The 25,109-nt window shown below is 48.3% G+C and overlaps 1 protein-coding gene across 1 annotated transcript in view; it reads left to right on the plus strand.

Annotated features, from left to right (window-relative positions):
- Positions 1–5,490: 5,490 nt before the first annotated feature.
- Positions 5,491–25,109, plus strand: part of LOC134041993 (serine/threonine-protein kinase pim-1-like) — a gene marked incomplete at its 3' end in the record, with an annotated part of 67,607 nt that continues 47,988 nt past the window's right edge. Inside the window, exon 1 of the mRNA XM_062489066.1 lies at positions 5,491–5,518. Coding sequence (XP_062345050.1) covers positions 5,491–5,518 — 28 coding nt within the window. The remainder of the gene's footprint in view (positions 5,519–25,109) is intronic.

Here is a 25,109-nt window from a genome sequence, read left to right on the forward strand (position 1 = left end):
CATCTCAGCCTCTGTTCTATTTTGTGTCTCCACATTGCAGGCCTGACTAGGTTCATGTTTTCCAAGTTGTTCCGGCCATCTCCCTCCATGCTCCTTCCCTCTAAACCGTTGCCTCCCATCCAGAAGAGCTCTCCTTCTTCTAAACCAATTAAAATCTGCAGTGTGGAGCAGGAGGGTGGGAAAAATGGCAGCAGCACCAGTGACAGTAAGAACAAGCAGGAGCTGGATTCAGAGGGAAAAATGCATAAGGTAAGAAGACCAAGATAAGTCCATGTGATAGATTTTCAGATTATGTGCTGCAGGCAGAGTTTTGAGACTTTTTCCTATGGTGTGAGGCAAGGGAAACCCCTGAGTAAAGGAAGGTCTCAGCTGGACTCTGCACTTCAGGCTGTCTTTGCAATGGGTGTGTAGTGCAGATTTCAAGTCCTCACTGTGTATCTATAGCAGGAGAGTGCTTTGAATGGTTTCTGGGTTCTGTCATGGTTGCTCCTCTGTCTTGTAGCTGAGGAAACACCAACAAGAAGGCAGCGCTGCTAAAGTTGTCTGCTCCAGCTAAGCAATCCTCCTGCATTCAGTAACCCACGGGTATCTGTGAACCATGTCTATGTCGTGGTGGTAGTTTCCATCAGCTCTGTCTGGTGGGGATGGAAAAAGGAGTTTGCTGGAACAGGCAGTCCTGCAAAGTCAGTTCCAGGTTGATGCAGCATTTGAGTTGTACAGCCATGGCCTCCTACACAGTTGTCTCTGATGCTATTTCTAGATTTCTTCAGCTTCTGGGCAGCTGTGTGCTCTGGCATGGCTTTGTCCAGAGGGAAGGGATGGGAGGTGGCCATGGGGAGAGCAGCCCCAAGCCCAGGCACACGATTGCCTTTGCAGCAGGGCCAGCACCTGCAGTTGTTCTGGGTTTGCCATGGGGTGCAGGAGGAGGCAAATGAGCAACAGCTCTGGCAAACAGAATGTCCAATCAAAGGCTGATGTACTTGATTCCAGCCTTGCTGAGGAAGGGCCCAGTGTATCCCTGACAGGATGTGGTCCTTTAACTGTAGTTTGAAGAGGACTTGATTTGGGGCTTTAGTTGTGCCAGAAAGGAAGGGACACTTAAAGAATGGTGTGCACCTGCCCCTCCTACCTCCACCCTCCTTCCTGGTCATGGCATGGGGGCCCTGGAGCAACTTGGGCAAGCAGAGACCTTGCAGAGAGCAGCAGGGCAGGGAGCTCTGCTGAACTTCCTAAATGCCAGTGAGCCTGAGATGATGGAGGTGTGGGAGCTGGAGAGCACGGAGCATCGCGAGAGCTCAGCAGCTTCTGGGCCGAAAGGCTGCTGGGCAACTGTAAGAGGGAAGGGCAGCAGCAGAAGAATTGAGGGGTTTGAGAAAAGCAGGTTCTGACATCCTGCAGAATGGCTTTGTGGGGACTTGGTTGGTGATCAGCACTGGCTGTGAGGTGCCTAAGGGGCAGGGAGAGAACAGTGATCTGAACCCATTCCCATACCATCCAAAAGGCCAGTGGAGGCAGTGGCACTGCAGAACATGCTGATGCCAACCATGTGGATTCCTGCTGGGATGGTCTCTCCCTCACCAATTCCCTTTCCTATGCCACCCTTCCCCTTCCTAGGACAATCTGCTATATATGATATTGACTTTTCCTGTCAGGGCATGTGTAACTGTCTTGAGTCATGAATGAGGGCAAGGCTGGATGCTATATTTGAGCACTGTGTACCACTCTTTCCAGGCATCCTTGCTGTATCCCAGAGGTGGGGATATGAAGAAGGGGTCATTGGGGCTTCCTTTGGTCCCCCCTATACCCAAGGCAGTCAGTCCCAGTGTTGGCAGTGCTGCAGGGTCTCTGCGCAGCTCTCTGCAGCTGGATGTCCAAGGGTCCCAGGAGATGAGGTAAGCCAAGGTGTCTGCTGCTCCACTCTGCTGTTCAGCTCCCTCTTGCCATCTTGTGAGGTTCCTTTGCACAGTCAGCTGTCTCCCATGTACTTAGGGAAACCTCTGTGTATTCACCATGTGGCCCATCTGTGATGATCCAGCTCCATGTCAAACCCCACACCGCATGTCACAAGGGCAGAGGTGGTGGTGGTGGGGAAGAGGAGGCAGGGCTTAAAAGCATCTGAAGATGGGTCCTCTGCTGGGCTTGGTATTGATTCCCTCTGTAATGTTTGTGGTGTCATTTGGGAACTGTATTGCATGGGTCTGTCTCCTGAAGATGATAGAATACTATAATCCGTGACTGCCACCTTCAGCACCCACAAGCATATGCTTGTAGAAATATTGGCTGCTGGAGAGGGGTCTGCGAATTCTAGTATTGCTTTTTTTTACTTTTAACACGGGGTGCTGTTGTTCATGTTGCAACATTCCTTTGTTGTAAAGAGAAATATAAACAGCACATAAAACCCAATCCAGAACTCAGTGGGAGTTGCAAATAGAAAGGCCATGAAATCTAGCTTAGGAAAGCAATTACCTCCTGGGAGTTATTGTCAGATTCTGGACATCTCTGTGGGTTGGCATCTGTTTGGAAGGGAAGGGATCCCAAAGACAATGTCAGGCATAACTTCTATCTTCCTTGGCCTCCACTGTGAACTGAGATTCCAGGGAAGTTTTGGGTTATAGATGTATGATTTAATCAGTGTTTAATATTGAGGCCTGGATTTAAAATCCAAGAGGTCATGGTGCTAGAGAAGAGTTCTAGCACTGTACCTGATGGAAAGATTGGTTTGGAAATGTGTGATAAAATGTAGCTGTCATGCTTATCTGAGTTAGAAAGAAGGATAAATAAGAAGAAAGAAGGACTCAGGAGTATCATTCCTATTGAAGAGCTTAGGTAGGGCTTTGAAAGTGCAATCTGAATATCCTTGGCTATCAGCTGAGTTGGAAAAGGCCTTTTCCTTCTTGGAAGATCAAGGAGGTGGAATATCCTTCTCAGAACACTCCAGTGCTCTGACCACATGTAGCACGAGACTGGCACCAGTGCAAGGCATGAGCAGGCAAAGCCAAGCTTTGTCAGCAGAACCAAAGTAGCTGCCCTCCATACAGACTCGTGTCTCAGCTTAGCAACCTTTGCTGCTTCAGAGAGGCTGTAGGAGCCCCCCAAGTTTCAAAAGGAGAGACACCACAATTGGGGAGTTATGATGCAAGTTGGAGAATGACTGCTGTGTTTCAGCTGGAGCTTGGCCAGCTCTGTCTGACTGCAGCAACTGAAAGCTTAAGGACAATTAATCAGCTTTGCATCTTGTTGGCTTGATGTCTCTTGCATTTCCTCCTTCATCAGAGTGAACAAGCTAGGAAAGATTGCCTCCTCTCATGCTACACCTCTTCCCTCCCTTCTCTTTCTCCCTCCTCATATGTGCTTTTGTTCTCCCTTTCTCAAGGCCAAGACCGAGCGGCAGCATCAAAGAGAAGTCTGAACATGCAGGTAGGTACAGGGCATGTCGGTCCTAAAATGACCATTGGCATATTGAATCAGAGGTGACATCTTGAAAACTTGGTTATGAACCATGGTTTTAAGAATTTCTTTAAATTTGTTTCAATTCCTTGATGGCCTCAGTGGACTGTCCCAGAGCCCAGTTACTGGGAGTGCGCTCCGGTGGTACAATGAAAATTCCTGCATTGTGAAGTGTTGAGTGGAAGGAGCTAGAGTGGTACTTTGGGGCACTGGAATTGTAGTGTGGGAAAAGAAAACATTCTTCTCCATCCTGCATTTGCATTTTATCTCCATGCAGTCTTTGTAGTGTTGCAATTAGGAGAGAAAAAGAAGGAAATCCTCATTTAGCAGGAAATGAGAAATGTTCCCTTTCCTTCCTCCTGCCCTTCAAGGAGAAAACCTTTCCTTTGGGCAATTTCTCAGCTGGACTCTTTGAGATCTAAGGCAGATTCATGGACACCACCTGGATTTGCACAGGGGGAAATCAGGAAACCTCCTATGACAGAAAATCCTGTTGAATTTTGCATTTCAGGAGAAGGAATCTTCCAAATGGATGCAGCATATGCAGGGTCTGAGTTTGTCATCCTCTGACAGCACAAGCCCAAAGCCACCTATGGCAGGTTCACCATGGCAAATCTCTTGCCCCACTGCCTCTGCCTGTGTCAGTGTTGCAGGCTGAGGCTGAGGGAGGAGATGCCTTCTGCCTTGTCCCCCTGTCCCTGCCTTGCCTGATCCCTGACAAGTAGAATTGTGCCAGACAAAATGCGGTCTCTGGTGCGTCTGTGCCAGCCAATGCCTTTGAGTTGAAAGCCTCCAGCAAAGCCTGTTGTTGTTGTTCCTTTGCCATTTTGGGGCATGTCATGATAGGAGAGATGAGATTTGAAGAAACAGTTGTGCTGATGCAGAAAAAGGGATCAGATGCCCAGGCCCCTTTGCTCAGGATTAGTTCTGCCAAATCCTGGGCAGAGGCCCTTTGGAATGACTCCTTAATTGGTGATATGCAGCTGGAATGCTTAATGCAGCTAGGGAGAAGTATTGCTCAATAAGTAAGGTGGCATTTTTGCTGGATTTATTCTGGACTAGAAATTAGCTATAGCATTAACCCTTACCGGTTGTAGTTTTGTAATTGTCCTGACATCCTACAAGGGAAATAAAATCTTGGTATGAGGCACTTATTCTTCCCCTACTGCTTGGCTGCTACATGATTTTATCCCCTGTGAAGCCATGTAAAGAAATAGTTCTAAGAGCTGTGTTGGAGAGTATTTGAGAATGACCCGCCATTAGACAAAATCTAATTTGTCAGTATCTGCCGTGATCAGAAATTTTTTGAGACAGGTCATATCTATGTTGGGCTTGGGTGTTTCTGCAGGAAAGAAGGTAGGGAATAAAGTCCTCCAAGAGTGAAGTAGAACAAAAGTGAAACTTCTGGATGATCTCTTTATTCCCTTCAGTGAGGGGCTTGCATATTCCTGAGGACATCTAACTGGGAAAGCAAAGCTTCTTTTGCATCTAACATGTGGTGCCAAAGTTTGTGTACCAGCAATTCCTTTGTTTGAAAGAGAAATAAAGAAAACACAGAAGTGTAAAACCTAAAATAGAATTGAGTGAGAGTTACAGAAACAATGGCCCTGATAACAGGATTGGAAAACAATCACTTCCTAGACAGTGTCAAATTCCAGAGACCAGTGTGAGTTTCCAACTCTTTGGAAGGAAATGATTCCTGGAGTAGTGGGGAGGCAACAGGCATAGAACCCATCTCTCCTGGCTTGCCAGCTCCACATTGTTCAGAGAAATTCAAATTATGCTAGATTCATGAAAAATAAAGAAACAACAAATGTTTGCAGTCAAAAAAATAAAGTTTGAATTCGCTACCCATTAGATGAGTTGATTGTAAAGGAGTGAGTTCAATTAACTCACTTCTTTTCGTGTACTTGATCTACAGATCCTTCTGAGTCTACGACACAAAACCAGAGGATGAAGGGAAAGAGCTCTTGGTGTGTGACAGGAGCTGGGATGCCCCTGCTCCCAAGGAAAAACGATGAATTGCTCAGATTGGAGACCTGCATGCGGAAGCCCAGCGTTGGGAATGGAGGTGTGGGCTCCCGGCCGGCTCAGGGGGCCTTGGCCCAGGAGCCCCGGCAGAGGCAGCTGAGCAGCGCTGTCCCCAGGGTCACTGCCAGGGAGGAGGACAAGGGGAAGGACCAGCATGGCTCAGCCTCCCACAGAGGTAAGGTGGGAGCTGGGCCGCTCTCTGGTGGGAGGAAGGGTCTTGTGCCAGCCTGGAGAGCCTGTGCACATTGCCAGGGAGCAGTTGTGCCCTGCAGGTGCCCCCTGCCATGAGCTGTGCTGCTGCCAGTGCCCCGTGGAGCTGTAGGGCTGCTGAGCTGTGGGGCAGGGAGAGGAGCAGGAGGCTGCATGTGCAGCTGAGCCATTGCTGGGAAGCACAGGGCTCTGGGCTCCCTGCTGCCCCAAAATGTTGATCTGAAAGCATACAGGTTTAGAACCTGGGACTACTTTTAGGAACCAGAAAGATGTTTACTAAAATCAGCATAAGGGCAGATAAGAATCTCTGTCAAGAGCAATCTCCATCTCTGCCCTTCTCTATCAAACACAGAGGCTCTCCAGCAACCAGGGGCTGAGGCAGCAGGTTTCAGTCTGCTGGCCCACAGAGTAATGTCATGTCTCCTTCCAGGAGCCCATCCACTGGGAGAGGGTCTAGGCATATGTAGCTTGCTGCTCTCATGCACCATCTCTGTGCCCTGTTAGAGCTCTGTAATCTGGAACCTGTCTTGCCTGTTGCCAAGCATGACATTTTTGGGCAATTGAAGTGTGCCAGAGATTTACAGGAACCTTTGCTTCCAGTACCAGGCCGCCCACTGAACCAGCTCAAGGAGATGGATCATCCCACCAGTCCTGGTCTAACAAGTGACAGAGACCTGAGAGAGGGCTTTGGAAAGGTAAGGGATAAGAACAGGGATGAGCAGACTTCCATTCCAGTGGCTGTTTAGTGCTTGGCCCAAAATGCCTCTGAAAACCATGATCCTCCACTCTTGGGGGTTGGGGATTGTCTTGGGAATATATTTAACGGCTACTGAGCAATTGCTTGGCTACTTCCAGTGGTGCCAAAGTCACTGCCTGGAGATGGTGCCAAGGTCATGCCCGAAGCATTCTTTATATGCAAAGGCCATTTTAGAGAAGTTCTGATTGGCAGAGCAAACTGTAAACCAGTGAATGTGGGCAAAGGGCACCCTCAGAAGCAGAGAAGCAAAGATGCTAACGTTGAGTATAAGCAAGGCTGCAAAATAAAAACGGGACAGTTTGATGTCTCCTGGTTACCTTTCTGGCTGTATCTCACAGCCCTCTCATTCTCACATTTTCTGCTCCTTAATATCCATGTTCCTCCAAATTGTTTTCACATGACTCCCTCCTCCTTTTGGTCTCCTGGTCTCAGAGACCAAGTCGTTGAGAGTCCTTCAGAGCTGAGTCCTTCAGAAGCCAGGAAGTGACAAACAGCTGCACTTCCTGGCCATGAGTGTTAAGCATCAGCTAATTACCCCTCCTTGCTGCATAATGCACATGGCTTTTATTCTCCTGCCATGACCTCTAGGAGCTGAACTGCCTGCTCATTGCTCATGGGAGCTCTTCCTTTGTCTTGGAGCATTCCTATGACTTCCATGTTTCAAGTAGGGTTTCCTGTCACAGTTGGAGCAGAGTAAGGCTGTGGCACTAAAGTGTTCCACCTGACTGTGTATAATTGCCAAGGTGAGGATGGGAGACATTCTCCTGAAACTATTGGAATGCATATGGAGCTGGATTAATGTCTGTGGCACTCTGTGGACTCTATGCTCCCAATGAGATGATGTGCCTGGTTTGTGTGTCTCTGCTTACAGTCTGTGATGTATTTCCATTGCAACTAGGTTCGTTCTTCATTGTGCAAGTTGGCTGAAAAGAAGTTAGAGCAGAAGAAAACTGAGATTTTTGAGAATGAGATGAAGAAGAGGAATGAAATTTTATCATCCTTAAAGCTGCCTCCACTGAGAGTTGAGCCCAGGGATGCAGCTGAAGCAAGTAAGTGGTGTCTACACTGCTGGTCCTTTTTGAGCTCTTCCTTACCCTCTGCACAGTGTTGCAATCAGACTGGGGGGCTGTTGCACTTGCATCTGAGTGGAAACCTGCATAGGAATGATTTCCATTTTGCAGAGAAAAACACAGAGGCATTAATTGTCTTGCCCATGGCCTCACTTAGTAACAGAGTATCAGCTTCCCACCTTCACCTCTAAAATCTTTCAGAGTAGAAAATTCAGTCTTGGAAAGTCGCCTGCCCTTCAGACTCTGTTCTGAAGAGCAGCTTCCAGGCAATGTGAATGCAGAAGAATGTTTTTCCACCAAGGTGCAACCTGGAAGAAACCAAATTCAGCACCTTCTGATGAAAAGACCAGAGATCCTTCTCGGGCCACTCCCCTCCAAGGAGCTGGAACTGTAGAGCTGTGCTGAAGCCCTGAGGCAGTGCTTCTGTTGTAGCCCCAGGAGCAAGCAGCATTCCCCAGTGAATCCCGGCTGAGGGGCTCTGGCTGCAGCGCTGTGTGCGCTGCCCCGAGGGCGGCAGCAGGGACCTTCGGGGGCAGCACTCAGCCCCAGGGCACCACCCAAGCTTATCTGCACTTTCTTTTGGGAACTTGCCCAGCCTGCCTCTGAAACAGGAAAACGAAAGCATAGCAATACTGGCTTCTCCTTGTTTCTTAGGGAAAGCATCACTGCAGTTTGGTTTGAAATTCGAAGAAGGTAGATTTAGATTAGATATTAGGTAGAATTTATTTTATAATGAAGGCAATGAAATGCTGCAAGGGTTTTTCCAGAGAAGCTGTTGTTGATTTATCTATGAAGGTGTTCAAGGCCAGTTTACATGGGGCTCTGAGGAACCTGATCCAGATGAAGATGTTCCGTTTCCCAGGGGTTGGACTAGATGGTGGTTAAAGGGGCCTTCCCACCAAAATTGTTGTAGGTTTTCCTGGGTGATTGTATGATCCTTGTCCCATACTAGCGTGCCAGTGTTCTACTTGAAGTTCTTTGAGATAACACAGAGATGTTACCCAGCTCCAGCAAATTTTCTGGCCCTTTCCATAGTGACCCTGTCCAGCACCCTCCACTTACAAGCTCCTCTTTGGTCCCTGCAGGCCTCAGCCAAGCAGCTGTCAATGGCACAGCTTCCAGTGTGCAGAGAAAACACCCTGGTAATGCCTTGAAGAAGAAGGTCTTGAGGAAGCAGGACAAAATGCCCTTACTGCCCACTATGCCCATCATCCAAGAGGAAGGCAGTGTCCCATGCAACTCCTCAGGTAAGTCTGCTCCATGGCAGCTTTTTCCCATATAGTTATTTCCTTGCAAAAGGAGCCCAAAGTGCCTCCTGCCTCAGCCAGCACAACTGGGATCTTTGGTCCATAGCCTGTCCTGAGAATGAGCACCAAATCCACATCTGAGTTCCTACAGCTTGGTTGTCTTGCAGTAGTCGGTTCTTAGAGATGCATTGGAAAGTTGAGCTGAATAAAGTAGAGGTAAAGGCCTAAGCTCGGGCTTTTGTCCATCCTGATAATCCAAACTACAGCGCTGGTGCCAGGAGACAGCTGTAAGTGCAGAGATGAGCTGGGGGCAGTGTGCCAGGGTGTGCTGACTGTGCACCTACGAGTACCACCACCATCAGTTGACCACTCCCCATCAGGGCCCTCTGCCTGTGCTGCTGTCTGGGTCTGCAGCCAGCTTTTCTGCTATCCCAGTAAGGGTTGTCTCTGCATGGCAGTCAGTGCCTTGGTGCAGTCGTGCTGCTGCTCCCTGAAGTGATCAATGGCTCCTGGCTGCCACCATCCCATGGCCTGCAATTCCAAGAGGGAACAAGCAGTGCCTCCTGTGTCACTGCAGCCAAACACAGTGGCTGCTGGTAGGAGGTGACAGTCAGGAGGGGCTGCCTGGTGCTTCAAGGTTGCCTGTGCTATCATCCCAACTAGGGTGAGATAAAAAGAAGGGAGCAAGGAATAATAATTGGAATGCTCTTTTCAAGTGATGCTACTTCCACGTTGAGAACTGACCAGAATTGAGCCTGGGTTGTTCCAGCTTGGCTTGGTGCTGTGGCAGGGCAGCTGCAGGAGTTTCCTCAGAGAGTTGCAGAGTGCCTCAGTCCTCAGGGCTGGGGGAAATGAGGGCGCTGGGACAAGAGAGGCCCCTGGGGGGTTCCCTCTAGGTGTAGCCATTCCCACTGGTCGTCCCTATCTGGCAGGGAGTGGGAGCTCTGCGGCCTCAGGAACCTGCCGCTGGCTGTGCTACCTGTGGCACTTGGGAGCTGGCACTGTGTGGGCAATGGTCAGGTTTAGCCTGGAGCTGTGCCCAGCTGGGGGGGCTGGGAGAAAGCAAGGAGCCCAAGGAGGCAGACAGCAGGGAGGTGTGTGAGGCAGTGCCAGTTTGCAGCACATGGAAGCCTGGCTGGGAGCTGGGGCTGCAGGCCGCTCCATGGCGGGGTGCCTTGCCCGGGGCTGCAGCGCTCAGGGCTGACCCTCTCCTCACAGTGACCTCGCAGACGGCCACTGGTGCCGAGCGCCGACAGGAGCTGCTCCGTGAGCGTGGGCACAAGGACACAGCCTCTGCTGACCCACAGCAGTCCTTGCTCCAGGCACTCTCCTGGCTGGGCAGCGATGACTGGTAAGAAAGGCCCCGGTCACTCTGTCTCCCTCTTAGCGTTAAGGAAGCTTACAAGTGGATCTTGCCAGTGCCTCTGAGCCCCGACAGCCCAGAGGGCAAAGGACTCTGCTGAAACCACTCCAGAGCAGTGAGAGGATCAAGATTTGAGAGCAGCCTTTGCTTGGCCTCGGTCTGCAGCTGTGCTCCAGCTGCTGCCGCTCTGTGCTGCTCCCTCGCTTTGCCTGCTGCTCCATGGAGCTGCAAAGGAAGTCTTGAGGGAAGAGAGGAAGCTGTGGGATGAGATGATTTGCTGGCTGAAGGCAGCAGCAGGATGGCAGCAGTTTTGAGTGTAGAGATTTGGGTGCCTTGGGGCACTGGCCCAGTGGGACTGAGTAAGATTTCTCTCTGCTGACAGCAATGGCAGGTGACAGGGTCTCCCTGTGACCTCCTGCATGTGAGTCCCAGAAGCAGCTCCAGGGAGTCGCTCTTTCTGAGAAATGGACTGATTTGTGCTTTCAAATCCCCAGCCTGTCTTTACTCCTGAAAGGCTCATGGCAGAAGGGAAGGAGAAAGCAATGAAACCCTCTAGGAATCTTGGACTTTTTGAATTCAACTTTTTTCTTCTCACTGCTTCATATGGGCTGGAGGTGTTTTGCCAATACTCAACATGTGTCCCACAATTAGACACAGAGAGAAGGAGGCCCAGAGGTGATAACCCTACGAATGTTAGGTGATGCTGGTTAAGTTTTTGGTGATATTGGTTGTGATATCGGGGTTAGCATAAACTCACTGTTGGATGCTTCATTCACACAGGGGTATGGACTCCATTCACAATGGGATAAGCATGAAAAATCTGCCACATGCATCTCTTTGTGCAGTCACATTTGCTTTGCAATTCTCTTCTGCTTCCTCTTCCCCCTTTTTGTTTGGTGCCCTTTGAGGTACAAGAGAGCTTCTGCAGGTGTGGGGGGTCCCGGTGACTCTCAGGGGTGCCCATGGGATCGGTCAGCAGCCCTGTGCTGCAGCCCTGATGCCTCACACACCTTTCTGTAGCTCAGGGCTGCCTAGAGCAAGTGCTGAGAGACAGAGTTGTTTACACCTTTTAAATAACATGTTGCTGTAGTGGGCATTGTTTTTGGTAGGGGATTCTGGGAAAAGGCAGAGTTTCAACTGTTCTTTCCCTGGCGTGGAATCTTATGGGACACCCTGCTGCTCCTTTTCTGGGGAATGTGGAGGTGGAGTGGAGTGAGTGAGAAACAAGCCTGGATTGTAGCATGGAAACTGAGCTCCAGAGTGCCAGTGCAGACTTTTATTGCTGAACTGCCTGCTGGGGATGAAAAAGAAGGAAAATGCCCCAATAACTGCCCAAGGGGATTGTGTCTTAGGGACAGGTATAGGGAGGTGACAAGAAACAGGAGCATGACCCAGTCTCACAGCTTCTAGGAAACGTGTCATAGGGACTCCATGGGCCAGACATTTCAGAAAGGCTGTCTTGTAAAAGAGCCACAAATGAAGACACTGAAACCCCTCTATATGTCTCTTGGATTTGTGTATGCTTTTGACAGCAACAACATCCTGCGGGAAGGAGCTCCACAATTTCATTAAGTACTCCTTGAAAAGCACCTCCCATTGTTTGACTGAGCTGCCAGCCTGGTAATTTCAGAGGGTGCTGCCTAGTTCTTGGGTGGAGAGAAAAATCCATCTTTTTGGTACTTGCCTTTCAGGGAGATGAAGGAGAAGGGACTGGTCAGCATCAAACTCCTGGCTGGGTCCCATTCAGAAGTCCTGCTTTCAAGGCTTCCTGACATTTGCTTGGCAGTTACCAGTGAGGTAAGAACACTCTTGTGAATTGTGCCCTGTACTTCATACACGGTGTGTAGAGTAGCTATGTGCTTGTTCATCTCCATGTGTGCTCAGAGACTGCCTTCATTTCTCTTTTTAGATCTTGTATTTCTAATGTCTGTCAGGTTTCTATGGGATCTGTGTGTAGATGTAGTTGTATTCACTGGTAGGTCGGGTATCTGACACTCATCTTTGAGTGAGCTGCCATTATCATGAAATGTGCAAATGCAGAAAAAGATACTCTAATTATGTTATTTTCAGAGTCCTAGTCTCTGCCCGAGCTGTCATTCAACACTGCAAATTAGTCTGTAGGCCTGAGCGTGTGTTTTCTGTTTCCTGGCTGAGTGCTTCAACTGCTGGTGTTGCTTTTTTAAACAGGAGCACGTGACTCTTTTATCTTTATGACTGACGCCTTTATGGTTTGAAAGCAGCCCTTACTTTAATTTGGTTCTTTGTGTTTCAAAGAAAAGAGCCTAAAGGGAAAGCAGTTGACATTAAAGAAGGCTTAAGTAGATACTTTATGAAATTTCTTATTTTTAGGCCTGTTACATGCAAGTCTGAGGCCAGATATTGGTGCCAGTGGAAGTGTCATGCTGTGCATGTGCTCTTCTGCTCTTATTGTGCTTTTATGTTCCTCTGGACACAGTGGGATGTGTTGTCATTTCCTGAGTCGTCTGTCTAAGGCAACTGGTTTTCTTTCCGAGGTCATTCTTATGTTTCCCCTCATGACTTCCCCAGGTGACCAACCTCCGCTCAAAGGTGTCCTACTCGGCCATTGTCACTCTGGGAGAGCTCTTTGTGACCTTGAAGAAGGACATGGACTCTGAGGTGGATGAGGTGGCTCGGGTCCTTCTGCACATGATGTGTAATTCACCAGAGTTTGTTGAGAAAGCAGCCAGTCACACCCTGGGGATCATGGTGGAGAATGTGACTCCTGCACGAGCAATGACTGCTCTCCTGGACAGTGGAGTCAAGTAGGTTTCTTGTTTCAGTGATATTCTTCACCTTCTAGAGTACTTCTAGGTCGGGAAGGGATGAGAGAAAGAATGGGAATGGTGGGAGGGAAGGGTCCTGTATCCTGCATCTTCTGTCAACTCAGTGACTGGATTCTCCAATCCACCTCATTTCTTTCCTCTTGTCCCTTATTTCTGCCCTCCCTCAGCCTATGAGTTCTCAGAATCACAGAACTGTAGAACATGGAAAGTTGGACGAGGCCATGAGGATGATTAAATCCAGTTCCTGGCTTTGCACAGAGCCCCCCAAGAGTCACACCATGTACCTGAGATTGTTGTCCAAATGCTGCTTGAACTCTGTCAGGCTTGGTGCTGTTGACCACTGCCCTGGGGAGCCTGTTCCAGTGTCCCAGGCACCCTGTGGGTGAAAAAGCTTTTCCTGATATGCAACCTAAACCTCTTCTGACTCATCTTCCCTCTGCTTCCTGGAGTCCTCCCAGTCTGTCAGAGTTGCCTAGATGTGGTGAATGGTGGGGAAGTGCAAGTGCCTGCAAAGGCTAAGGATAGAGCCTTGTGCTTCTGTGGGAAGAGGGACAATTGCAGTTTTCATCTGTGAGAGCTCTGTGGTGTTTCACTGCAGTAAGCACAGAGGCCCTGGGAAAAAACATGCATCCTCATGATGCCATTAACTGGAGAAATAAGGAGGGTACTTGCTGGGGTATGGAGCACCTAGGGGAGAATGTGCTGGCTGTGACACAGCCTGCACAGCAGGTGCAGCTCCTGCCAAAAGGAGTCCTGAATGACTGTCCTGGCCATAGAGCTCTACTTTCTAATCAAACTGGTCTTTCATGTTAGCCTTGAGATGATGAATCACTGCACATACACCTTCACAGGCCCACTACTATGGGATAGCTGATGCAAATGCTGCCTTAAGTGTTTGTGCTGAGCCTGATAATTATCAAAAGACACTCTCTAGAACTGGACAATCTGGGTAAATTGATTGCCACATTTTCCCCATCTTTGCAATAGGATAAAACATTCAGATGTACCCCTTGCCAATCCTCACAAAAGAAACAGGCTGCATTGCTGCATATTCTGCAACTTCACGGCCCACAGTGTGTTTTCTCTGCATCTGTATTTTTCCAAAGCTCTGCAGATTTGGGGATAAATGGCTGGAATGAGCCTCAGTCCTGCTGCAGCTCTGTGTAATGGGTGCCCTCTGATGGGTCAGCATGAATGGTCTTTCATTTCTAAAGAATTCATATGTAATCTATTTTTTTATCTTTCTCAGTGGAAATTGTGGCAAAGACACTGAGTATCAGGTCGTGCAGGGAGACTGAATTCCTCCGTCTTCCTTGCAGACAGTCCTTGTGTCCAATGCTAATTTGAGTTTCTCTGAGGACAGAAGCTTCTACAGGTGTCTGAAGCTGCAGGGAGAAGCCAGGCCTCCTTCCCGCAGCAGTGGCAGGGAGCACGCTCTGGCCAAGGCCTGTGCTGCTGTTGCTCCTTCTCCCTGTGCCCCAGTGTTTGCTCTCCTCTTGCCAGGAGCCGCCACGCCCAGGTGCGGAAGTGTGCGGCGCAACTGCTGCTGTCCTTGATGGAGAAAATTGGAGTCACGAAGCTCGCAGGCACACCCAGGGCTGAGAGGCTGGCGCACGCGGCAGGGACGCTTGCTCAGGACTGCCACAAGGACACAAGGTAACCATCTTCATTTCACCTCCTCACGCAGGAAAACTGTCTTGTGTCTGTCTAGAAAGGTAAAACCACAAAAGAGTGTTAACGAAAGGCAATATTAAGTTACCTCACGGTGTGGATAAGGGCCATAGAGGCATGGAATACCCGGAGTTGTATGGGGTCCATTGGGGCCATGGAGTCCAGCTGCCAGCCATGTGCAGGACATGCCAAGAGTCACTCCATGTGCCCAAGAGCATTGTCCAAACACTTCTCGAGCTCTGTCAGCCTTGGTGCTGTGACCACTGCTCTGGATTACCTGGGGAAATGACTGTAGTGGGTAAGCTGAGGTTGTCCAGCAAGAAGGAGCATTGCCAACTTCCTGTGACTTGAAGGATTCTTTCCTGAGATCAAAAGAGCTCAGATTTGGCAGCCAAACAGTTTTGTTTGATCTTAGGTGCACAACACAGAGCCAAAATGTTGCCTCATGTTCATCACTGAAAGACCCAAAGCAGATCTTTCTTGTTAACTTAAAACTTTTCTAGAAGTATTTCAGGACTAATGTATTCAGTCTGTCTAAACCTCTTCTGCAGCTTTCTAGAATGCTGTTGTCTGTGGCTCAATGACCTCTAAATTTCTTCTGGAGGAAAACTGGTTTCCTAGTGGCAAAATCAACCCAAGCCACCCAAATCCCCTTACTTTGATGATTCAATTAATAGCTGCCAAAAATACAGGAGCAACTAGCTGCTGCTCTGCACAAATATGGAATAGTCAATAGGAGGCCTGAGGTGTTTTGTGCTGGATTCTCTGCCAGTTAATGGAAGGCAAATTATTGAGCAATGGCAGCAAGGTACTTCTAATGGGATCTGACAACAAAACAGATGTGTTTCACTTGTTCCCTGGGATCCTTTGATCCCACAGAAGCACACCCACAGTTTCAGAGTGAAATGATATTTTTCTCTCACTTTGCTGAGTAGGTAATGCCATCTCATGCAAGGATTGCAAAGGATGACATTAAGGTATCAGCCTCTTCGGTTAACAGGTTTCCTTTGTTTGTTCGATTTCCTTCCTTCCTTCCTTCCTTCCTGGAATCCTTCCTTCCTGGAATCCTTCCTTCCTTCCTGGAATCCTTCCTGGAATCCTTCCTTCCTTCCTTCCTGGAATCCTTCCTTCCTGGAATCCTTCCTCCCTTCCTCCCTTCCTCCCTTTCTCCCTTCCTCCCTTCCTCCTTCCTTCCTTCCCTCCTTCCTTCCATAGGCATTATGGACAGGAGATGGTGAAGATGTTGATAAATCATCCAAAATGTAAAATGCTTTTGGAGCGATCCATTCCTGCCTGTGACCTGGAAGATATTCTGAGAAGAATTAAGAAGAAAGTAAGTGCTTGGCAGGAGAAATGTCTCCTTTGTGCAAGTATAGCCACAGCTAATAGGACATCAAACATACCTAATCTGTCTTTATCTCATTCCCCTTCTGCTCAATCATTTTGCTCCTGGGAATGAGCTGTTAATCCCCAGCCTGTTCATCTGCAGACCACAAAGGAACTGATATTCTTAGGGGAAAAGTGGGGCTTTGAATATTTTGACTATTGGTCACAAAGAGGAAAGGGGAAGAGGAGAAAGTGGGTTTACATTTAAGCATAACTCCCCACCCTGCTGTCCCTGCTCTGCTCCCAGTAAAGCAATGAAGTGAGAAAAGTGCTTCTGAGGAGAACAGTCTTTGCAAAAGACACTGGAAGCAGTAGTGCCAAGAGAATTTCCAAAACTGCAGCAGATGTCCCAGTCAATCCTAATTGCTACAATTACCATCTGTCTTTTGGGAATACTGCTCTGCTGTCAAGCCCTGTGGAGCTGGAAGAAGCTTGGTGAATCCAGCAGCATCCAGAGGAAAATCATTTGTCTGGGGGGGGACTTTCATTGTTTTTATCTACATTATAGAAGGGAGCGTGTCCTTTGTGCACAAACAGGGAGAGCGAGTGTTGAACCAAATCACCTTCCAACAAAATTGGCCCACCCCAAAGAGTCCTAATTTTTCTGCTTTTTCCTATAAGATCTCTTGGTGCCTACCAGTTTCCATTATTCCCATTTATGCTCGAGACTCATGAACTGGGGAGTTTAAACTGCTGCTCACTATGGCAGCACCCATAACCTGCCTTGGGCTATTGCAAACAAAGAGTTGGCATCACTGAATCTCTGGTCTGTTTCCTTCTGTAGGTTTGGAAATATTTCCCTAAACCTTGGTTGCAGTGATCCTGGTTCTAACTTGTGTTTTTAAGCAGACGGTTTCCTATTCTATATTTGAAATGTTGGTGGGGTTTCTCTGTGTCCTTGTAGGGGATGGAAGAGCAGAAGGGTGAACGCCCATGTGTCAAGAGCCCCATGAAGATGAGGAGGAATATCTCAAAGAAGCCCCAGGCCACATTTCCTTCTAGTCAACGGTACTGAGCACTTTTGTTAGATGTGACAAAGCACACAACAAGTTTGACATTTCTCTTCCTCAGGAAAATCTTTCTGGCAGAGATGGCCTGTGCCAGAGATTGTTTCCTTTCCCTACAAATGCTCTTTAATAAAAATGTCTACTTCTGTGTTACACTGAACAAACATCTCTGCAGGGGTTTCCACAGAAATGAGGCAACAGAAAGACACTCATTGGTTGCAGCACAGACAAGTCAGGGCAGTGGCAAGGGCTGTGTTGTGGAGGATAGGAGAGGGCCATGTCTCTGCTGCCCGACTTGGGACAAGTAAATTCAACCAGGGCTTTTTACATCTGAGTGGAGTCTTTTTCAGATGGGTGTTTTGAGGAGAAATCCCAGTCTAGGTTCAAGATGCCATTCCCCAAACAAGCAGTTCCCATTTAAGTGGATTGGCTTGGCTGAGTCATGGTTTTCTTACCCTCACACAGAACCAAGTTTGAGTAGTAAGTAGCAAGGCAACTCCTGAGCAACTTTGGTCAAAAGGTGTCTCAATAGGGACTTTTTGTCTTGATATTCTTGTCCTTCATATAGTTTGCTGGATGGACAGCATGTTTGGTTGATTTCCTCCTGTGCTGCAATCTGCACTTAAGACAGGGATTTGGTCCTTGCTGTGTCTTCATGCCAGTGGCAGAGCTACTTGTACCTGTTCTCTGATAACAGAACAGATTTATTTAGCTCTGTGATGCTCAGCAGTGGCAGGAAAGTGACCACATGCCTCAGTAGCATAGCTAGGATCTTCCCATGCTCATGGGAGAGACAAGTTGATCCAAGAGAATTGTTCCCAGTGGGTTTGTTAAGTTATAGATCTAGACTCTAGGAATGCAAACTTAATGTGAGCATAGTGCTGGGATGTCTGGCATCTGTTTTTATCTCTGTTACTGATTTTCTGGATCCTTCAGATATGCCCCTGGTCATCTGCTCAGATGCATCTGAGCTCCTCTTTCAGACTGTCATGCCTGGTGTAGAGACATTTCTGCAGAGTGATGAGTTTCCTTCTTGCAAGACACACACCTCCCATATGAGCAGGCATTTAAACATGGAATTAGTGTCTCTCGTTCTCCACAAAGCAATGCAACCTGTGTGCCTGGGAAGCCTCCTGAAGATAGATCAGATGCATCTCATCCTTGGTTTTCCTGAGTGAGAACTGGCGAAAATGTTACTTTGCAGATTTTCTCCCATAATGATTGTCATGAAGTCCATGCTCTTTTCAGAGCCTCATGATTCTCTAGCTTGAAATCACATCATGAGTAAATCACCTCTGGATGTTTTGCTCACAATTATCTGCAGATATTATCACCAACAAGCCATCATTTGCTTTTATTTTCCAGGGTGAAGTCGACCTCGGATGGACGCCTCCTACACCATCCAAAAGTCCAGGTCACGTTGCCTCCAGCTGTGGATGAAATGGAGATGCTCCAGAAGCTTGATGATCTCCTGGAAGCCAAGGGGTTTGAGACACGGATGGAAGGAGTGGCACTCCTCCTAGACCTGTGCAAAAACAGCCCCAAGCTCATCACCACGAACATTGTCCAAGTATGTAGGGTATCTTCACTGTTCCTTCCCTTCAGCTCCTCTCCCAAGCCTGTAGCAGTACACTTAATTCACTGTATCTTGGCGCTACATCCTGCCCATTTGGGATAGGATGGCCCCTCTTACTCAGACAAATTTAACTCAGGTCCAGCATGCAGGACAAGTTCTTTCAGTCCAGCTGTATTTGTCTGGCAGGTGCCTATTGATGCTGTTCATCACATGATGACAGAATTTTCCACTGCTCTAACCTTTGCTGTCTCCTACTCCCAGCTGGGTTCAATGAAAGGAATCCAGCCACTGAAAGCATGGCAATTCTTCTCTTGATGAAAAATGGGTTTGGATGGGGAAGAGAAGTATCAGGCTGGGTTGGTATAACCCAAATGTTTTTACAGAGATACTTCTCCAAACTCCATCCTGTCTTGCACAAACACAACTGTGGCTACTCGTTTCCATCCTTGTCTCTATTGCACTTGGTAAAGATGGTGTGTAACCTTCTCGGGTATTGAATGCTCATTTCTACATCCCCTCTCCAAACAAGGACATTTTAATCCAGCTTTCTTGCTGATTGTTCTCTTCACAGATTTTTGATCATTTTGTCCTGAGAATATCTGACACGCACAAGAGAGTGAAGCAGATGGCGCTGGACGTGCTGGCAGAAATGATAGCCATCCTGGAAGATGCCTTGAACCCCGTGATTGTCCGTTTAGTGGAAGGAATACTAAAGAGCCTGAACTCAAAGGATACCGGGGTTCATGCTGCAGCTGTGAAAGCGCTGGAAAAATCCGTTTCTCATTTTGGTAAGGCTGACATGGACTCTCCTCAACTGTGTCTCTGCCTCTCTGACACAAGAGAACACTGAGTGCCATGAGAGCTCTTGTTGCCCGTGGAACACTGCAGCTGACATCCACCAGAAGCTGTGGGGGTGCAGTCCTTAGGCACCAGTCCCCCAAGAGGCTTGAATGTGCATCAGCATTTCCCACAAGTGCCAGGAGCCCTTGGCTCTGTGCTGCTTGTCTGGAGAGGAGGTCCTGGACTACAGCTTTGCTACAATTCAGAGGCAAAGGGGATTTTGGAGTTTGCTTGGACCCCATTAGATTTCCCAAATGAATAGCTTTGCTGTTGCCATGAAGGGACACTGGCCCATCAGAGCTTCTGCAGAGCAGCCCCCTGGAAGGCTCCACATTATAGGCAGTAGCTGCCTCTGTTCCACCTTTCCCATTTGTCTTCTTTTTTCAAATGGGACACTTATGATTCACCAAGTGCATTTCCTTAAAACAAGCAGATAGAAATCCAGCTGTCAGTGATGTCTTGTTCCACATGTTGTTTTCATGGGGCAGGATGGCTGTGGCAAATACCTGCACAGGCAAGGACTGCTCTAAATTCCTTTGTCACAGAGATTTATGTCAGCACTGAAAATGCTGCTCGGGAGAAATATGCCTGACAAATGGAGTGTTGAAGAGGCAGATCTTCAAGGGGAGTTTCCACTTTCTCCACCTCAGCTGCTCTGCGAACTCCTGAACTGCCTGACTCTGTGCCTTTGTGTATCCCAAGTCTGGGCTTCTTCCTGTTTGCTCTGGAGTTCAAAACCTTTTCACTGCTTACGTGTGATTGAACTCTTGAGGTCCTTGATCTGAAATGTTTAACGTAGCTCCAGGTCCAGCAGACAACTTTGCATTGACAAATGTGAACGGAGAGGTTTTCTTTGGGAATTTAACCCCCCTCAAGTAGGCTGGAAGGAAAGAAGTACATCAGCAGAAAATTACTTGATTTTATAAATTGGGGCTGCCCCTGCCCTTCCCCTCCCCACTCTCCTTTCTCCTAGGACCTCAGAAGAGTGAGCAGAAACGTGTGTTTCTCTTGTAGATAAAGTAGCACTGATGAAAGAGTTCAGCCACCAATGGAGTCAGCTGAGTGGCCAAGCTCTGCTGGATGTGACAGAGCGTATCACAGGTATGGCCTCTGCTAAGCCAAGAGGTCTCCCCAGGGAGCATTTCCAGGGCATTCCTGGCAATAGACAGTAGAGTAGCTGCTCCAAATCAGGAGGTGCTGAGCTTGTCCCTCCTGCCCAATGCCCATGGCAGCTGTGTTTGGCAGGTTTTCCCTGGCTGCTGCAGAGGTGTGCAGTACCTGGCACGGGGGTGGCGCTCGGCCTTGGGGCTGAGCTCTCACTGGGGCATCTCAGAGCCCACCTCCAGGAAAGGGAGGGGTTAAAAATACCCGACCTGGCTCTTCTCTTGGGAGCTCAGGGTCATCTCTGGTCCTTTAGGGAAAATGTAGCAAGTGCTGTTTCAGGCAATCCGTTTCTTTTGTCCTCACAGAATTCTCATCTTGCTCTTGAAAAGTTTTGAGACTGAACCCTGCAGTGCCTGGGGGTCACAGCTTAGGTCAAAACTCAGCACCCAGATTAGGGGCACGGATTTGGTGCAAGGCAGCCTTTGGGGCCAGAGGGGCAGAAGCAGAGTGCTGAGGCTCCCTGCCTGTGCTGTCAAAGTGGCATTGGACTGAGCATTTCAGGGTGTGCAAACAGTGTCTTCCTGTGTCAGTGCTGTCCAAAATGCTACAAATGCAGCTGATAATTGATTCCTCAGAGGAGCTTGCTATGTCAGCAACAGCCCAGGAATGGAAAAGTGATAATCTCTCTATATAGTGGACAAGATGATTTACAGCCTTGCTTTAACGGGGTCTAAATGCACTGCTAAGTGTGCCAGCATCTTTAAATGCAAGGTTTCATAGATGTTGTGTCTTCTTCAGCAATCTCAAATGCTCAGTGTTCGGTGATTGAGAATGTCAAAAGCCCTTGAAAGGGCATTGGGATAAAGTAGATGTCTAGGAAGAGGGAATTTAGTTTTGGAGATATTTTGATCTCTTCTTGAAATAATGGAAATAAACATAAATTAGGACTCTTTTAGGAAGAGCAGATGTTCTCTCTGAGATTTAGTGGGAACAAACAATGTTTTCTCAAGTTCCATTGTGACCAATGTCTTGAATTGGATTTTAACTGAACTTAACACCCATTTTGAAATGGATGCCATAACCCTTTTCCTGCTTGGCAGAATTGGTTTTGGGCATTTTCAGGAACTGTTTAAATGTTGATGATTACTGGTGGATTACGAGCATAGAGAAAATGAAGTCTCTTCCACCACAGAATAAGAAGTGGTTACTGCATAACATTTTGCCTGATCAGAAAATATGAATGGTGTCCAGAGCATTTCAGGTTTTGATGTCTCAGCCAAATCTGCCATGCAAGGAGCCTGTTGGTTGTCAATGTTTTGTCTGTGTTTGACAAAGTTCAGTTCAGAAATTGAGCAGGGAGAAGGCTTCAGAGAGAAAGGGAGAAGACACTCGTGTTGTGGTTAAATTTCATTCATCTGTGTTGCATTTTTCTCTCTACATTCTACTATTCCAGTGCACATTGCAAGAAAAATGCCATTAACATTGGGAGGGGGAATGACATTAAAATGTGGAGATGCACAAATGCTACAGCAATGAGGTCTGGGTAATTACCTAAGACACCCTGAGGTTTGAAGCAGCTGTTTGTTGGAAGGCACAAAAGCATTGTGCCAAAGACAGCAGCTAGTCACTGATGTTTCTAATCCAGCTGTCAAGCAGCACCCATGTCTGGTGGGCTGGAGTTTGGAAGTGTGGTCTAATAGTGCCCTTTGCTGTGTGCCACTGAGCAAAGGGAAGAGCCAGATTGGATTCTGGCACTTTGACATCAAGGGTCACAAAGATGGAATTGTCCTTTTTCTTAGAAACCTTTCAATTGAATCTCCATGGTGCATTTCCAAATCTTCAGTGTGGGTTTAGACAACTTCCTAATGGAAATGAAAGGGAAGTTGACATTTTAGTCATTCTTGATGTTGAAACAGGTTGTGAAATGATCCAGTAAAGGTATAAGTTCTGCCCACAGGTGCAAGTATTTGTTTGGAGACAGTACTCCTGAGGTGTTGGTGGTTCTATTTTGGGGAGGATCAGCTGCTTTGGCCATTTCTGGATCGTTGGGCTCTGTGTGCTATTTCGCTGCTCTTAGCCAGAGAGGCTTCCAAGAAGCAAATCTCGAGGTGGATCCTTGTTTGCATTAAGGTTGTTGTTTCAGAAGCTTGTGTCTCTGTCCCGGCAGTGCTTGTGGAAGGGGTTTATGCCAGAAGCCCTGAAGTGGTCCAGCGCTACGCCCTGCCCGTGCTCTGGTCCTTCCTGGAGAACAAGGCGCTGCCTGTCCGCAGCGCCAATGTGCGCACGGTGGTCACCAGGCTCGCCTCTGCCCTCTACGAGGTGATGGGCACCAAGCTGAAGAAGCGTGCTGCCAGCCAGCCCCCACATGTCCAGGAAAACCTCTCCAACATCCTGGGCTGGTGAAGGCTTGATGTTCTCCAGCAAGTTGACCAAGTGCTGAGATGGACACCTGCGGTTCTGACCTTTTAGCTGTGCGAGAAATGACAAAATACTCAGGAAGGGTGTGCATCTGCCCCTGCTCTCTCCACTGCCCTTCCTAGTCATGGCATGCTCAGGGGCCTGAAGACACTCTGGATTGAGGACAAAGTGAAGGACTAGCATGGCTCAGCCTCCCACAGAGGTAAGGTGGGAGCTGGGCCGCTCTCTGGTGGGAGGAAGGGTCTTGTGCCAGCCTGGAGAGCCTGTGCACATTGCCAGGGAGCAGTTGTAACCTGCAGGTGCCCCCTGCCATGAGCTGTGCTGCTGCCAGTGCCCCGTGGAGCTGTAGGGCTGCTGAGCTGTGGGGCAGGGAGAGGAACAGGAGGCTGCATGTGCAGCTGAGCCATTGCTGGGAAGCACAGGGCTCTGGGCTCCCTGCTGTCCCAGAGCAGCCCAGAGGCCAGGGAGTTCCCCTGGGAGCTCTGTGGAAGTGGCTCAGGGTGTGCCCCTGGCCTGCCTCCAGAGGGTGATGGTAGGAGAATGTTTCCCTGTGCAGCTATTTATGAATTTCCAAGAAATGTGTTCTATGAAATATGGAGCTTCAGATGCTTTAGGTTTGCATTGCAGCCTCTGTTACATTTTGTGTCTCCATTTTGCAGACCTGCCTGGCTCCTGTGTTTCCACCAAGTTTTCTCTGGACATTCTTTTGTGCATTTACCCACAAAGTCCTTTCCTGCTGTCCAGAAGAGCTTTTTCCTCCAAGCCCAGGAAGAAGCTGCTGCCTATCCAAAGAGCGTTTGAAGACAAGGATTTATGCATTAGCCTGTATAGTTCCAGATGTACATATGTTCTGATAGTTATCTGTAGGTTTCAATAAATATATTTTGATTGTATCTTAATAATTTTGTTGTTATATTTTTATTGTGTATATATTTGGTGGTATATTTTGTTTTTTTATATTTTATAGTTTTATATTTTTTCCCATTGACATGCTAAGGATGGCCAGGTCCTTGAGACCTTGAGATGGGGAAGGGAGAGCCTCCCTGATTTTGTGAGTTTCTCTGGGAGGGTGGGGCCAGTGGGGGGAAGGAGGCCAAGGCCACGAGATTCGAAGCAGGTAAAGGAGCGTGGGGGGGCAGTTACTGGTACTCACCCCTTTTTTGGCTCTGGAAGGAGGAAGGCAGCTGGGAAACCTCACCGCGCCATCCCAGTGCCAGATGCTGCCTCTTCTGGTGTTGGACCTCACACCCCTGCCAGGATGCTGTCCTGCTTCAGTTTGCTATCTCCAAGCATCCTGTTGGAGCACCGGGACCAACACTGCTCCAAGGATTCGTGAGCAGAGTCTCTCCTCCACCCTTCCTATCTGGGACACAGCTGCCATCACCCCCAGCTCTCCTGCAGCTGTGCAGGGATCCTCACACCTGCCCTGTCCACTGGGAACCTGCCAGAGCTCACTGCCAATGGCGATGGTAACTGCACCAGGGGGGAAAAGAGCACACAACCAAAGGAACTGTGACTGGGTTCCTGTTAATTTCATAGTTATTGTTGTTTAGATTGGCCTTGTTGTAGATTTAGTAGAGAACTGTTCTTCCTGTCCCCCTATCTTTCCCTGAGAACCTCTTGATTTCAAAATTATACTGACTCAGTGGGAAGGATTTTACTTTCTCCATTTCAAGGGAAGGTCCTGCTTTTTCCCTAGCACACACCTGTCCATTCAAACTAGGATACGGAGCATGAGGTGCAGGGCTGATGTGTGAAAGCATGAGGATCTCCTCCAAAGTAACTTGTTTAATTGTCCATTTTATTACTTCTCTATTTACTCCACACTACTAAGGCAAGGCAAGCTTTGCTTGCAGGCAAAACAGGCATGGGATACACTAGGGTCCCTTGCAGGATCAGCAGGGCTGGCAGTGACAAAGCAGGCAATCTGCTCCATGGTGAGCCACTACACAGCCGCATCCCAATGTGGGTTTAAGTAGCATGGTATTATGGAGAACTCCTTTTCTGCATCAGATACCAAAAGAACGTCCACAGCTTCTGGTGGCAGTCAGCTGGAACATTCCACAGGCAACACGAGCTCTCAAGGCACTCAGTGTTCTCTAGTGTCAGAGGCAGAGACACACTTGAGGAGAGTCCATGTCAGGGGTCAGCCTTCCCAAACTGAGCAATGGATGCTTC

The sequence above is a fragment of the Cinclus cinclus genome, chromosome 3 (assembly GCF_963662255.1).
Source record: "Cinclus cinclus chromosome 3, bCinCin1.1, whole genome shotgun sequence".
NCBI lineage: Eukaryota > Metazoa > Chordata > Aves > Passeriformes > Cinclidae > Cinclus > Cinclus cinclus.